The sequence below is a fragment of the Perissodus microlepis genome, chromosome 7, assembly GCF_051167445.1.
Source record: "Perissodus microlepis isolate ML-2025 ecotype Zambia chromosome 7, ASM5116744v1, whole genome shotgun sequence".
Taxonomy (NCBI): Eukaryota; Metazoa; Chordata; class Actinopteri; order Cichliformes; family Cichlidae; genus Perissodus; species Perissodus microlepis.
The window spans coordinates 60,744,585-60,760,692 of NC_140467.1; the positions used below are offsets into that span (position 1 = coordinate 60,744,585).

General features: G+C 39.8%; 2 protein-coding genes across 2 annotated transcripts in view; one reads left to right on the forward strand and one right to left on the reverse strand.

Annotated features, from left to right (window-relative positions):
- arpin (actin related protein 2/3 complex inhibitor) lies at window positions 1-11,537 on the forward strand. The gene is made up of 6 exons (XM_084936384.1): window positions 1-248; window positions 1,992-2,067; window positions 3,157-3,289; window positions 3,704-3,910; window positions 7,249-7,412; window positions 10,379-11,537. The coding sequence occupies exons 1-6, from the start codon at window positions 157-159 to the stop codon at window positions 10,385-10,387; spliced, it is 681 nt and encodes a 226-aa protein (XP_084792510.1). The 5' UTR covers window positions 1-156; the 3' UTR covers window positions 10,388-11,537.
- anpeplb (alanyl (membrane) aminopeptidase-like b) overlaps window positions 11,435-16,108 on the reverse strand; it is a 21,770-nt gene continuing 17,096 nt past the window's right edge. Inside the window, exons 19-20 of the mRNA XM_084936383.1 lie at window positions 15,142-15,205; window positions 11,435-12,791 (exon numbers count right to left, since the gene is read on the reverse strand). Coding sequence (XP_084792509.1) covers window positions 12,633-12,791; window positions 15,142-15,205 — 223 coding nt within the window. The 3' untranslated portion in view covers window positions 11,435-12,632. The remainder of the gene's footprint in view (window positions 12,792-15,141; window positions 15,206-16,108) is intronic.

The window sequence follows — 16,108 nt, forward strand, 5'->3', positions numbered from 1 at the left end:
TGTCCGTCCACTTTCACCGCACGCATTCTCTTCTGCACTATTACCCGCCGGCGTCTGCTGTGTAGAAAACCGAGCGCACCTCTCATTCAGGGACGAACAGGAAGTCCGGAAAAAGGAAAAATCTGAGGGAAGGGAAAAGTTACGATTTTATGAAAGATGAGTCGCATTTATCACAACACGTCTCTGCAGAACAAGCCGGTCCACAGTGAAAAGTTTGACCGTGCGTGGTGTCCCTCTGCGTTTGAGAGGTATGTGCTCGCGTTCACACGCTACAGTGTTTCACCTGTGAGGGGGCAGCACCAGACTCCGTCAATAAATCCCTCAGTGTTCCCAGAGAGCAGATCTGTGAGTTGTACACTGTTCAAAACATTTTAAAAATGGAATTATCTCGGGTATATGCAGCACAGCGCAGTGTAGGTGGATGTACGACCAGCAGTATCAGAGCGCCCTGGCTGCACTTCCTGTTGTGGCCACTAGAGGCTGACACAGTATAGACTCCCATGTTCAACATAAAGGAAAAAAACACGTTTACAACGTGGTAGAAAAAACTGATCATTTCACTCATGGTAAAATTGTAGCTGCGGTATCAAAGTGCTTTAGATGACGTTGTAGAAATAACACGAGGCATTTTCTCAAGGTGCAGAAGTGAATTAACAAACTCATCACACACTAGAGCAGCTGGGGCCACAAGTGTGAACTCCTCCTCAACGCTTTTCTATTTGTTTTGCATTTTTCAAGGAAAACCATGCTTCAAAGCTAGCCGCACCGCCTGATAAGTGACTGCGTTGTAGCTTCAAAGAGACACTAAGCTGTTAACCAAACAGCTAACACGGTTTAATACTGGAGTGACTTAACATCAGTTTAGATGTTTAACTTTTTTTTTTATTACAAAACTGTGTTGCTTCCTTTTACTTATAGTTAGAAAGAAACTAATAATTCAACTGAGGGTCACTGTGTCTTTTTTGGATGAGCCCGGACCATGGGGCCTGTCTATAACAAAGCCAGGCTAATAGGGGTCACTGGACTGAACCTCTTGACCCCGTTTGGGCCTTTTTCAGCATTTTGATGTAATTATCTGGGAAATATTTGCTCTAATGTGAGGTACAGAGCATCAAAGAAATTTGTGCTTCGGTGAAACTTTCACGTGGAATTCTAGTATGTTATTAACATGTTAATATACCTTAGTATGTTATTAACATAACAACTAAGAGGGAATGCATCAATAAAATGTTCTCTATACTTGTTCTACATACGTTCTATGTTCTATATACTTTTTCAGTTATTATTATTTTATCTAAGAAGCCATTTTTTCTTCTTGCTGACGATATTTTCACTTTAAAGGAAGTGAGTGAGTCTACCGGTAATCAGTCAGGCTCTATTCCTTTGTAATTCTAAACTCAGTAAGTCGGTAAGACTAGGAAAGAGTTATATTAATATGAGTAGATATTACAGTATGTGGCCAGTAAAACTGCTGGTGCTGGAGGCCAGTCGGGGAAAAATGTAATATTGGAAACTGCACATATTGTCTGCCTACAGCAAGTTTGCAGACTGATCCCCTGAGATTTTGATATAACAGCTAACATGTGGTAAAATTCAGGGACTTTAGACATGCCGGGCTAAGACTTCTCCTTCATTTTGCTTGCCTGCTGCTGGCTGGATGTAAAGTGATGTAACTTTGATCACAGTGTGTGGACGAGCTGCCAGTTTGTGGTCTTTGCTAGATCCAGTAACAAAACTACTGTTATGTGACTAAAGCAAATGGAAATGGTGAGTTTGGGTTTCAGAGCACAGTTGAACTTTTACTGCATTGGTTTGTTCTGAAAAACGTTTGAATGCCTTTATTCTGTAGGATTTATGTGTGCTATGAATCATCCTCCCTGCAGTTCTAGTTCTGCGTTTAACTGAGTCCCTATTCAGCACTCAGTCCCAATAAAACAGCACTTTATTTCGCCAGTACACATTTAGATACTCATTATTGTTTTTCTACACAGTGGCCCTGGAGTGCTTTTAGAAGGGAATCTGCTCGATGTTTCCAGACATGCAATCACTGACAGCAACAATCAAAAGGTACAGTAATAAAACCAGCCGGGGTATCACTCGGTTATAAGAGCCCAGCATGACACCTTTCTTTTCAGTAGATGCAAATGATCGTAAAAAGACTGTGAGGGTTTTCAGCTCACTGTTCGAGGAGCAGGCATTGGTGATAATAAGCAGAATTAAGTAAAGCTGAAAACCACTGTACAGTAGGGCTGCCACAAACGATTGTTTTGATAGTCGACTAGTCACCGATTATTTAGTCGACTAATCAGATCATGCATCCATTGTATGTAAAACGGACAGTTTATTGCACCAGCATGCGTCTGCTCTTATATAACTATCACTAGCTTACAGCTTGAAGTGTTTAAGGTATGTGCTAACTAAAAATAAAGACAAGATGATAGTTTATTAAATTTTAATGAAATGTGCAAATTGTTTCGGTGGAGTTTAATAAACTCAGCCGATTTACTCAGGAACAAATAAAATACTGAAAAAAGCCAAACAATAACATTTTTAAGTTATCTAAGTGACTTATATATCATGTTTAACCTGAGTAGCGAAAGACGGCGGTGGGTTTGAAAACGATTTGCCGGGAGTCCGGTGTTCTCACCAGCTCTAGTGAGCCTTGCCCCCGGCTAGCTATCGAGCTGGTGGGTAACAGACGTCTCCGAAAACGTCGGAGCGCTTTTGAAAATATGTGGTGTCTTGATAAACTGAGCAGATATTTGAGGTAAACACAGCTACATTGTTGCCTGAAAACACGTTAAACGTTTATTTTGTGACCCAGAAAGAATAATAAGAGTAGCATGAAAACTAACTAGCTGCCGCCATTGTTGGAAACTAAGCTGGGCCGCGCTATGAATTCTGGGACACAGCTTCTTCTTCTTCGGGGTTTAATGGCAGCTGGCATCCTTGTACATGCAGTGCTGCCATCTTCTGTTTCAGTCCGTTATTACACTCTTAAATCCTACTACTTATTCCTGCGTCTTTTGGGATCTTACAAAGCTTCAAACGACGCGTCGACTATTAAATTAGTCGTCGACGATTTTGATAGTCGACTAATCGTGGCAGCCCTACCCTACAGTGGAAGGTATTTATTCATCCTTCTGTCACCTGCAGGTACGTTTCTACGTGCTGTACATCCAACCAAGCCGCATCCATCAGCGGAAGTTTGATGCCAGTGGAAAGGAAGTGGAGCCAAACTTCAGTGACACCAAAAAGGTCAACACTGGTTTCCTCATGTCCTCCTACAGTGAGTACACTGGAGTTGGATCTGCTGGCTGTGCAGTGTCAGAATAGGCCGAACAAGACATGAGGTGCGGTCAGGTGCAAACTCTAGAAATCTCCATTTATTTGTATGACGAGAACTAGCTGCAGTTCAGTTCCTCAGTCTGATTGATGAGATGTAATAAATACTTTTTTGTTGAGGTCTGAAGTAGAACAGATCAGTAGTGCAGCATGCAAACCTGAAAAGTCTAACCCTGTCCTACAGTTCACCAACTTCATGCAGTGACTTTTACAGGAAGGCAAGCAGAGATGATTGCATGCTAATGCTAGCTCTGTTTCTTAAATACGCCACTGATATGTAACAAGAAAAAGCCTCGTGGGTGCAGAGCTCTTAATTCCCTTCATTTACTTGGCTTCATTGTGTTTTCCGTCTTTACAGAGGTAGAAGCTAAAGGGGAGTCGGACCGTTTGTCTGAGGAGCAGCTGTCAGCCGCGGTGAACAAAGCCGAGCTAATGAAGATAACTGAGAAGCACAGACCCGCTGGGACCTGGGCCTTTTGGTATCCGGAGGCAGACATGGAAAAAACGGACCTGGAAACAGGACAGGACGTACGGTTGAAGACTAGAGGAAACAGTCCTTTCGTATGTGAGTCTGAACTTGATGTTTGTTATTTACTTGCCTTTAGAGCCTTTCTGTGAATTGTCCTGCCTAAGATATTAACATCCATGTACACCGTCTGTGCTGTCTGCGGTTAGGGTTAGGTCTGAGTTTGGTGACATTGGCCCAGCAAAGGGTCTGTTTATGCTGTAAACTGCTAGTCAGTGTAGTAAAAAATACAAGTTAATAGAAATGAATCACTGCTTAACTGTCTACACCTAAAGCTGCTTATAAGCAGTCGTCTACTTTGTTTGTGTAACTATTGTCTGACTTGTATATGAACTTGAATCTGCATCTGGAGTTGTAAAACAGGACTCTGCCTTTGAGCTTTTAGGGAGAAGGGGTAGCTTCTGATTTACACCTTCTGTGGTATGCTTTAGTAAACTCTGTTCTGTCACTGATGAACTGCAGACATTGTGTGGATGCATGCTTTAAAGGTTCAGGGTTTGCCTTCTTTTGTCATCACATGCTTTGAGACCTTTTCCTCTGTGTAGCTAATCCTTTTGTAAAGGCAGATGAAATAATATAAAAGACACTTTAGAGCTTCACAGTCTTTAATTTGATTCAGATTTCCACCAGCTTGCTCACTAGCTTAAAGAAACGGTTAGAAGAAAAAAGAATAATACTTGCTGAAACTCGTGCCTGGAAATACAAAGCAACATGCTCCATGTGTTTCAAAACTGGGACGAGGGGACATCGTTTAGGACAAAAATGAACATCGGGTTAATGCTACATCAGCCTGTATGTTCTGCAGAAAGAGAAATTGGTTTATTTTGGAACAGCTCTAGTTATTATGTGATTATTATTTTTTCTTCCCTGATTGCCAAGACTTGGGAGAGCAAAGCCAAAAACCACATGTTCTCACAGCCTGTGGCCAGGAGGTTTGGGTCAAGGCTGTCTACCTTTGTCTATCTTTATCAGTTAAGTTAACACAGTTGGAGTTTTTAAGCCTAACCAAATGCTTTCATTTTACTTTACTGTTCATTTTGAAGTGGCATGCATGTGTTCACTTGGTTAAATAAGTATATTTCCGGTTTGTCTGCTTCCATGGCAAGTTTAGTCCTAAATTTCACATCATGTTTCAGTTAATTATACCTGGAGACACCCTGTATGTCACTTTGAGCTGTAAATGTAAAGAATCCTTAAGACTGCGACTGTCGGTTAACAAACTACTAACTCTTTTACGCTGCGTCCACACCTACACGGGTATTTTTGAAAACGCAGCTGTTTCGTCCACGTAAACGGCGTTTCGAATCACCGAAAACTGAGATTTTTTAAAACTCCTTTTTTCCGTTTACGTGTGGACGAGGAATACAGAGTTCGTCACGCAACGTCAAAGGTATGTGTCTTTTTTCACGTCACGCTGTGCGCCACGTTATTGTTTACATGAGATGAATTGCAGAATGGCAGATAGAGACAAAATACTGTTAATCTGACTATCTGCAGGTTTTACACACTTACATATACACATGCAATTACTGTCCCTCCATTTACAAAGGCAGAGGCGTCACGGTGTGATTATTTTACGTGTAGTTGTTTTTTCCCTATGTAATAATATTCAACATTGCTATCAATACATTTTTCAAAAAATGCCTCTCTGTGCAAAATGGGTTTAAAAACATAAACAGCTGTGGGATCCTGTTTGTCTGTGATTTAGACAGGGGGAACAAATCGTGGCAGGATCAGCTTGATGTTATTTGGATCCCGCTGTAACTTTACTGTATAAAGAGCTAACATCTCCAAAATGTCAGGAGTAGTTAGTCATTACAACAAGTGTTTGTGAACTAAAGATCAAGAATGTGGGATACTGTTTGTCCGTGATTTGAACAGCCCAGCGCTGCTCCCGACGAAGGTAAAACCAATTCTGCAGGGGAGACCTACCTCAGCACTTGTGCAGGTGAAGCCAAAGGGAAGATATGCTTCACCATATTTTCTAGTCTTTGGCTTAGAATGAAGTTGGTTTGGAAACATATTCAGCGATGCTTCATCTCCATCCCCCTCTTTGGGGGGAAACTCCCACTGGGTTTAAATCTGGGACTCCCCACCATTTGACCTTAGAACTGAAGAAGCTTCTCGGATGAGAGGTGAAACGTCTTCAAGCAACTTAAAGAAGTCCAGACGCTTTTCTTTGCAAGCTCCTTTGATAACAAAAGGAAAGACACCCAGCTGAACCAAAATGATCCATGTAGCAAACAAAAACTGTTGTGAGTCGCCACCCTCATATCGCCTTTGGGCTTTTGGAGCCTTGACCTGACTTTTAAAAAATAATTGGAAAAAAAGCACTATGCTGCTGAAAAAAGAAAAATAGATATGATAAATCTAAAATAGATAAATATGTATTTTACCTGGTTAATGTGTGTGGCGGGGCGTGGTCTGCAGCGTCGCTGCAGGGGAGGCGGACGCACCTGAGCGGCACCCGCAATCACGCCTCGCCGCCTGAAAGTCTGTGCTCTCTCTGCTGTTGTGTTGGTATGTGTCAGGCTGTGAGCGGAAAAGCTACAGCCGGCTGTGTGCGTACAGCAACCGTGTGTGAAAAGTGGTCAATAAAGAGATGCTGAAAAGCATATTCATGCAAACATCGTCGGGTCTGCCGTGATATGTTTACAATGGGACTTCTGCTCCTGAACCTCTGCGCACAGCGTCTGCAGATCGGGGCTGTACGAAGTCACTTTCATCTTTACGCAGGACTGTAAGCTGCCGTCTGTGAGGCGTGAGCGGCTTCCACGAGTGTGACTCTTATTTTGAGCGATGAAAAAATAGTAGAATATAATTTAATTTTTATATTTCAATATCACAATAATCTTCCAGTTTAGAACTACAAGTTAAAAAAGAACTAACATAAATAAAATACACTTCAGCTAAATACTTCTAATTTATTTCCCCAAACCACGCGGAGCCGCAGTATAAGGACTAAAGAGCCGCATGCAGGTTGCCGACCTCTGGTTTAGACTGATATCAATACCTGTCCTTTGGTTTTTAGCCTGGATTTGTTCAGATGTGATGGATATTTGAACATTTATTATAAGATGTCTCCATCTTGTTTGATGTTGCTTTCTTAATTCTGTGTAGAGTTAGAACTTAAACATGAATCTGACATTCAAAGTTTTGAAAACTTTCTCAGATTTTTCAGATTTCTTCTCTATCAAAGTCAGTGAACGGTTAATAATCAAGTTGGCATATCCTTACAGAGATGATAAAGCTTAAAGAGTAGAATTCAAAGTTGGTAGCTCACTTCGTTTAAGTTCTATAAATGCCTTTAAAAACCTTACGTACGTCTTTGTTTTGTGTCACGCGTAAATAACTTCATTACCTTCTTCAAATTCCAGTCTCTTTGGCCAAAATTGATGGCGGCACAGTGACCAAGTGTAACTTTGCTGGGGACGATAAGGCTGGAGCTTCATGGACAGACAAAATAATGGCCAACAAAGCAGACACCAGCAGCACTCAGAAGCCTGGAGGAGGAGGCGAGGGAGCAGAGGAGGACGAATGGGTGAGGACCAAATCTCTAAACAAATGAAATGACTCACATAATATCAGGGATGTGGCCCAGATCGGTGGTTTGTCATTTATTTTTCCTTTTCTTACAAATTCCTGAAAGAGTTTCTTTTAATTTCCTGAAAACTAACTCAAAATAAAGAGCAGCCGCCAAGGCCCTCGCAAGAACAGATCAGGTATCTCTGACAACAGGCGTGACATGGAGTCGGAGACAACGTGAAGGAGGAGCGGGGGTACGTTGTAAAGTTGATTGTAGATGTGCAGCCACTGCAGGAAGGCTGAAGTAGCTTAAATTGATTGCCCTGTATGAAAATTACCCAGGGCATGAGGTGAGCTGTCAGCTGATGCGGGCGAGCATTAGGATCTGGTCTGGCTGGAATGCAGCTAAGGCTGAGCTTTGTGGCTTTCCTCAAACAATCATTTTTTCAGATGCAGTGGAAATGATATCATGCTCACAAATACCAACGTTATTAAAAATTTCAGTCGTGCAGCAGTTATACTAACAAACATTTCTGCCTAATTCCACAGCCCACCATGTAACATAAGCTATTTTTCCACTGCACAAACTTCCCAGTGACCAGGATCTGTTCACCGTGGGGTTAACTTAACTTCCAGGAGATTTATTCTACTCTGTTCAATGTGACTCATTCGCAAAAAGTTTGCAACCTTGGGGGTGGTGCTGGCAGGCTAAGGTGCTACGTGCTCAGGATTGTTTGCTTTTATGATTTATCCAATTTACTTACTTTTTAATTACTGGAAGAAAGTTCTTGTGACAAAAAGGTCGAGTTACTGCAGCTGCAAAGACTCATTTTCCTCTGTTTGTAATGCATTGTGTATGAATTTATGAGATATTGTACAGCCAAATGCAAGCTGATTTTTAACTAAATTATAGGAAATTAGCTGGAAATTACAGGTCAGATGATTCACAGATGAATACTGTATATTCTTAGACATCGTAGTGCATTGATTACACACCTTCTTCCTGTTAAAAGGAGTTTTTCCTTCCCATTGTTGCCAATGTGCTTGCTCATAGGGGGTCATATAACTGATGGTTTTTCTCTGTATTTATCATTGTAGGGTCTACCTTACAATATAAAGCTACTTGAGGGGACTGTTGTTGTGATTTGGTGCTGTATGAATAAAATTGAATTGAATATTGATGTAGCTATCGAAGGCCATCACAGACGAGGGATGTAAGGGAAAAAAACAAAAGACTTTTTGGAGGTTTGACAGGTCTGTGTGTGCGCCAGAGCTTCATAGACTTTATGTGCTGGTGGTGGTGAAAACTGAGGGGCTGGAAAGATCTGATACTCATCCTCCCTGGACTCACTGCATCCAACTTTGAAGTGTCACTAGCATCCTTAGACTGGCCTCATCAGTAGGTGATGCCCTTTGAATCTAGTATACTAAAGTGTATGCAGATAGCGAAATGCAGTTTGTATCGCTGCCAACAGGTGTCACAACTGGACTCTGAATAAACGCTGTTTGCATGTGTATCTGATCAAGCTTTAAGATGTTGTGCAGTAGTAATTAACTTCAGATTGTTACAACACTGTAGACCTCTCGCTTATAGACTAGTGTATGAGTAACCCATGACTCTATCGCAGATGGCTCGATATCCATAGAGTTGTTGAGGTAGACCTGAGGTAGGTGCCTTTCTGAATGAATATGTGAGAAGAAAGAAATCTGGCCAGCCCCTCAGTTTCCACTGGCAGCCTCACAGCAGCTGGATCACCGGCTTCAACATGACAGAAGCTCTACTAGCCTCTGAATCAAAGCTAGCTGTGTTTCAGTAACTGTTGAGGAGCAGTCTACAGCTCAGCAGGTTTTAGACCCACATGTTACTCAGTGTTACACCGAAAAAGTTAAAGCAATTTCCATGAGAACAAAGTTATGTCGGAAAGAATCTGTAGGGCTCCTCTCTTGCGGTTGCCTCTCCCATCGCCACTGAGGTCAGCGGTTTGAACTCTGAGTCCCTTAATTTTGTGTCGCTGACTGTAGCCAGCTTTTAGCACCGCACTGGTGGAAAACTAGTTGTGGCGGGGCGTGGCCTGCGGTGCAGTGCAGAGGAGGCGGACGCACCTGTACGGCATCCGCAATCATGCCCCGCCGAATTAAATGTTGTACTGGGTCCTGTGGTTGGGTTGTTGTTGTGGTGATGTTGAGCGGGCAGCGGGAGAGCTGCAGCTCTACATGTATTGGGAACAGCAACCGTCAAAGCTTTAATAAAAAGTATCGAAATGCCACTGGATCTGCCGTGGTCGTTTACACTAGTATTAATAGTCTGGCTTTTGGCACATACGGTCGATATACTTAAGCAGTTACTTTGGTCGTTGTTGACATGGGTCAGACACGAGGGTCAGGGTTTATTTTGATTTTTGAAATTAGAGTTAAAAACAGGCTGTTAACGGGTCACCGGTGACCTGGTGGATGTTAAGACCACCCTTGTTAACGAGTTCTTTAATGATAGAACAGGTTTTCCCCTTTAAATCAGATCCATATTTAGCTTCTTGACTTCCTTCTTGACTTTTTAGTACAAACAGAATCAGACAGGCTGTTGCTCAACCTGACCTGTGCGAATCCTCTTTACTGCCTCAGACTTTGATTAAAGGTTTCAAACAATATTTCCTGCTAAAATTTATGAGACGTATAAAAGACCTTCTGGAGAGCAAGAATTTTGTGCCGAGGATTTCCTGCAAGAACTTTGCTTTGTGGACTCATAACATCAGATATTTAAGGAAGTGAGAGAAATACAGTGAGTTGCACAAGCTATCAGGCCTGCATAGGGGAACTCCACCTTTTTATAGTGTGATCTGGGAAACGAGCTATGATTTGGCCTGGCGTGAAATGGACGGCAAAAACCTTCTGCAGCTGTTATTCAGAACATAAACGAAGCAGGTGAAGTTTTAGACAAACAGAAACCAGAAAGCACTCACTGCCCCTGCTTTGTTTTATCCACAGGATGATTGAGAAAACTGTGTTTCCCACCAGTCTCAACTCAGGGCCCCGATCCAATCTCCAGCATGGACTGGACTTTGACTATTATGTCTTACATATGTTGCCGTAGGGCTGGAAACCTCGCGTCACCTCTACAGTATGGGACTAGCTGTCTTGGAAACTGTGCTCTTCTCTTGTATGCTTCACCACATTTACATAAGTCAACCTGCATGTTCATGTTTTTGAATATGGAGGCCTGCAAAGAATTCATGGTAGTAATGAAGTTTGTAATATCACAAATTCTTATTCTAATTTTAACTGAGAAAAAAGTGACATTCATGTGACGATTTTACAAATTATTTTTGTTTAACTTTTATGAATTTTATAGACATCATGATGTTTCCAACCATCTGTTATATTAAAGTGCAGCGAGTGTGCAGTATTAAAGAGCACAGGCTTGAGCATTATGGGTTTCTAAATAAACATGCAGCATGCTACACAAGTGGAGAGCCCTCAAATTGCAAACCTGTTTTTCTCAACTGGCTTTTTTTTTTTTTTAAGTGCTTTTTGGCTTTGAATACAAGGACCTATTTGGGCCACGTTAAGAAAAAAAAATTATTGATAAATTTAAGAATAAAAACAAAATTTTAAGATTAAAGTTTAAATAATATTTTGAGAATAAAGGAAAGAAATGTGGAAATTAAAAATGTCTTGCGTTAAGTTATTTCTTTTAGCTCATAAACACGGAGTGGTGATAATTAGAAAACACTGAAGAGATGGTGCAGAGATCTGCAGCTGATCAGAAGTTAAAAAAACAAACCGGAACCAATGGCTGGCAGTGGACGCATGCAAGGATACCGATGGCTATGCAATAAAGATGGATGTCATATCACGATGAGACAGCTGATCGAGTTGTTTCACTAAATCGTCTACACGAGGCATTTTGTAGAGGTTGCAGGAGCCGTGGCGGCAGTTTGGCTTTAAACAACAATTGTAGTCTTCACATTTCGACTTTATTCTCAAACTAGTATTTTGAGTTTCATTTACAAATTCTGACTTTAATCTCAAAATGAACGCTAATTTCTTTTTTTCTTAATGTGGCTCTAATACTCCTTCGTGGTTGAGCTAAAGGACAATATGACTTTGTGCTTTGAATAAAACCAATGAATGTGTGTTAAATGATGACTGCGCTTTGTTTTTGTGTCAAATTTTAACGTGGGGATCTAAAACTGGGATTTCAGCTAATTAAAGTTTTACTGTGTGCAGAGGAACATACAGTGTCCTAATTAGAGCTTAATGTCACATACCCAGCTGGGGTTCTTCTTCAGGGAAAGTCAGTTATAAAGCCTCAAATCACAATCACATTTACATCATTAATGCATTTTAGAACATAGGAGAAATGCAACAAAATTTGGGGAAACAATTTTTATTTTAATGCTTTCAATATTTTCAGGAAAGAATTACTGAGACCAAACTATACACTTCAGAGAGTGTGCCTGTATTGCAGATACAGACTAAGAAACAGACAAATTTTGACGATTTTCAAGTTTTATATTGCTTTTTTTTTTCTCCTAAAATTGTATAATTTAAATTTCACACATATAGTCTCTTTGGGTAAGGGACATCAACTTTTAAACATATTAGGAACAAACTTTTTGTTTTTCCTAACTGTAAGCAGTCCCACCCCAAAAGCATTCCAGTTGTGACATTGTTGCAATACCCATTAACCAAAGTAACAGAATTAAAAGGCTCGTGTGTATTTTATTATTAAATATAACAATTTCAGCAACACAAGATCAGTTTGGCTTCTTGATTATAGCACATTTAATAGATTTTTCAAATGACAAAGTGGCAACAGAAGCAAACGGAACAAAGAGATGTTTGTTTTCACTTAAAATAAACTAAACAAAACAAACCCCTAAAAATTATTATGCAAAGCAACAATGGATTTTCTAGGATAAATGCAATTTTTTAACATGCAGCCATACAGCTAATACATCCTTCATTAGCATTATGTGCAAAATTCACAAATGTTGAACAGATTGTTTTTTATTTCTCCATTTTCATTGAGTGTACGGTATAAATAATGCACAGAAGTATATACATGAATACTGAACATTTCTCTTAGTACTTATTATAATATACTATGTGCTGCACAAGTCATATTTCAGCTTGGAATTGAATTACATTCAATTCTTTTTCTTGTAAAGTCATATTGACTAAAAATGTGCAGCTTCGAGAGAATAAACTGGCAATCAGATCGGAGGCTCTGAACCTGTTAGTACTCCTTTTGTCTTACAGAAGTTTTTTGTTCGAACCACTGCAGAACATCGTCTTTGTTCTCTTTGACCCACTGGATGTTCACTTGGGTTTGCTCGATGGCCAGAGACACAGCCCTGGAGGCACCACCCAGCTCGTAACTTTGAAAACGCATGAGCTGTAGACACAAAGGGGTGAGAAAAAAAACACAAAGTTAGGTGTTGGCATGACACAGCAGCATGTGAAAGACCGTTTCTGTTCTTTTTTCTGCAGCTATCAGTTTTTGAAATGTTGGAACATTATTAAATTAAATACAATACTTGAAATATAAGCTAAAGTAGTATAAATAATGAAAATGCTATAGACAGTGAATAAAACAATGATCTCAACATAATTCAACAATTTTGAAAGGCCTAAAGTAATTGGTGCAACAGTTAAAATATTTGGAGTTAAAAATAAAATATAATTCAAATTAACTTAGATAAACTTAAAAGATAAAAAAGAAAATGTAATTATGCCCTCGTGAAAAAATGATTAAATAAAATATTGAATCTAATTTACACATGTTGAAAAGGATACAGATATGTTGGAGTAATTAGCTAAAAGAATAGCTACAATATTGTAATTAGCATTTAGATTTTAAAAAAAAGAAAAAAAAAGCTAAAAGCAGTTGTTGCCACTGTTAAAATATAGCTAAAAGTAACAGCATGTGAAATTACATTTCTTTCCCTTTTCTGAACAGCTGTGAATGTTGGAAATGTTGAAAAAGCTCAAATAAGTAGCATAAATAATGAAAACACCACAGACAGTGTCTTAAATAATGCTCATTTAGTAATGTTTAAAGGCCAAAAGTATTGGCAGGTAAAATGTTTAAAATTATCTTCAGAAGGTTAAAAAAGAAAATGTCATCTTTATAATCATGAAAAACGGTTAAATAAAATATTTAACTAATGTAAGTTACATATGTATTGAAAGATAAAGATACAACGAAGTAATTTAGTTAAAACAACAGCTAATAATTTAATTACCTGAAACATGACATGATATTGAAAAAGTGAAAAGCAATAGTTCCCATTGTTAAAATATATCTAAAAGTAAGTTATGAATGTTTAAAAAGCTAAATGTTACGGAGCCCCGGAGGGGACATGGGAGAAAAAAAAATTAAGACGGACTTTTGCGAGATCTCGCAAAACTAACTCGGGATCTCGCAAAAGTTTTGCGAGATCTCGCAAAACAAACTCGGGATCTCGCAAAACTTTTGCGAGCTCTCGCAAAACAAACCCGGGATCTCGCAAAACAAACTCGGGATCTCGCAAAACTTTTGCGAGATCTCGCAAAACTTTTGCGAGATCTCGCAAAACTTTTAGCCGCATTCTTCCCGTTAGCTCGAAGCTAACGGGAGGTCTCGACCTCCTGTTAGCTTCGAGCTAATGGGAGGTCGAGACCTACTACAGCCGGGAGGAACACCGCTTTCCCGGCACATCGTGCCTCGACCTCCCGGTCGGCTTCGAGCCGGCGTCCGAAGTATGCGGCTAAAACTTTTGCAAGATCCCGAGTTCGTTTTGCGAGATCTCGCAAAAGTCCGTCTTAATTTTTTTTTCTCCCATGTCCCCTGCGGGGCTCCGTAAAATGTAAATGATAAATTCAACAATTAAAAAAAAAGCTAAAGATCTGAAATAGTTGGAAGTAATATAAAAAAACTAAAAGCAATGATTAGAACAGCTAAAGTAATAGAGTAACATTAATATAAAGTTAAAATAAAGAATGTTGATATGTGGCTAAATGTAAATGTTTGCTGAAAAAGGTAAAAGGGTGGCTGAAGGTAAATAATATGTGAGAAACCTGTTATGTAATTGAATAAATATGAGCTGAAATATAGTTGAAAAATAAGACATTCAGCTTTTGTCAAGTGAGATTTCAGAAACTAATGTGTCATTTATAATAATAATAATAATAATGGATTGCATTTATATAGCGCTTTTCGGGACCCCTCAAAGCACTTTATAATACCACTATTCATTCACTCTCACATTCATACACTGGTGAAGGCAGCTACAGTTGTAGCCACAGCTGCCCTGGGGCAGACTGACAGAAGCGAGGCTGCCATATTGCGCCATCGGCCCCTCTGGCCAACACCAGTAGGCGGTAGGTGAAGTGTCTTGCCAAAGGACACAACGACTGAGAACAACCGGCAACCTTCCGATTACAAGACGAACACCCAACTCTTGAGCCACGATCGCCCCTCGCATTTATAACAGTTAACATCATACAGATAAAAATGACCGTGTTAAATGTGTTAATGAAGAAGAGTTTTGAGAACTGCTGATTAGTACAAGGAAAATAAAACCAATGACACAAATTCTGTGTCATCTGTCAAAGGTAAGTAAGATTAATTATGGAGTCATAAATAAATGAAGTATTGGGGTGTATCTGATTTGGTGTGAGCAGATTACTGGATTATGATTAGAAAGACAACTCATACTCCTGCTGTTATATCATTTTAGCAATAAAAATGACTGGTAAATTACCTCTTCCAGTTCAAACTCTGTCGAGAATCTGCTGGTCACTCCTGCAATCAGCATCGCCCCGTCCCTGGTAAAATATTAGCAACAGCTTTCAGTGAAACTCAAGTGATTCATTTATAAGTGTTGATACTAAGTATCCACTTAGTATCAACACTAAGTGGATGGTTAGTTTTAGTTAGTTTTCATCTGTTTTACAGTATGAACTTGGTAATGACAGGTAATGATTAGTCAAGGAAAAATTGATTTTCAATCCCCTGCTGATTAATTAATTTACTTTAGATAACGTTCGCATGTTGGTGTGGCCACGAAATGACCCCCCCCCCCCCCCTTTAATTATACTGTGATACAGTTTATTTTAACTTCCTGGTAACAGCACAAACAGGAGAGGTAATGATAAGAAGTGATTAAATAACAGGACCTTTGCACTTGATGACACAGTGCAGAATTTTTATAGTCGACTGTTTATAAATGCCTGATTTTTTATGGCCCCGCTAGTTTGTTCACAGGTCACTAAAAGTGCTCTATAAACATCTGGCCCCTGAACCAGCTGAGGCCCTCGACTCTCTGTGATGAAGCAGCAAATATGTCTCCTCTGCGCATAAAGCAGAAGCCAAAACATAATCGAGAAACATGTGGTGGCGCCATATAACCCCAAGCCCTCGCCATATTTTCATTTTCAACCAAAAACTGGTAACATTACTCTGTTGTTAGTTCAGTTTTGGTCTCCACCCAATCCTGAAAAAATATTGTAGTTATCTTGACACTGTTGGCTTGTTTCTTAGCAAAACTTGTACTGTTAATGTTTTTTTTTTTTACTTCTCAAGCAACTGCATTTCCCCTGTGGACACCAATAAAGATTTCTCTTATCTAGTCTTGGTTAGCCTGTTTGATGCTGGCTAGTGGGTTGAAGATGCAGCTGAGAGTGAATGAACATGTCGAATTCAGGAGGAAAAACCTGAAACCACGACCT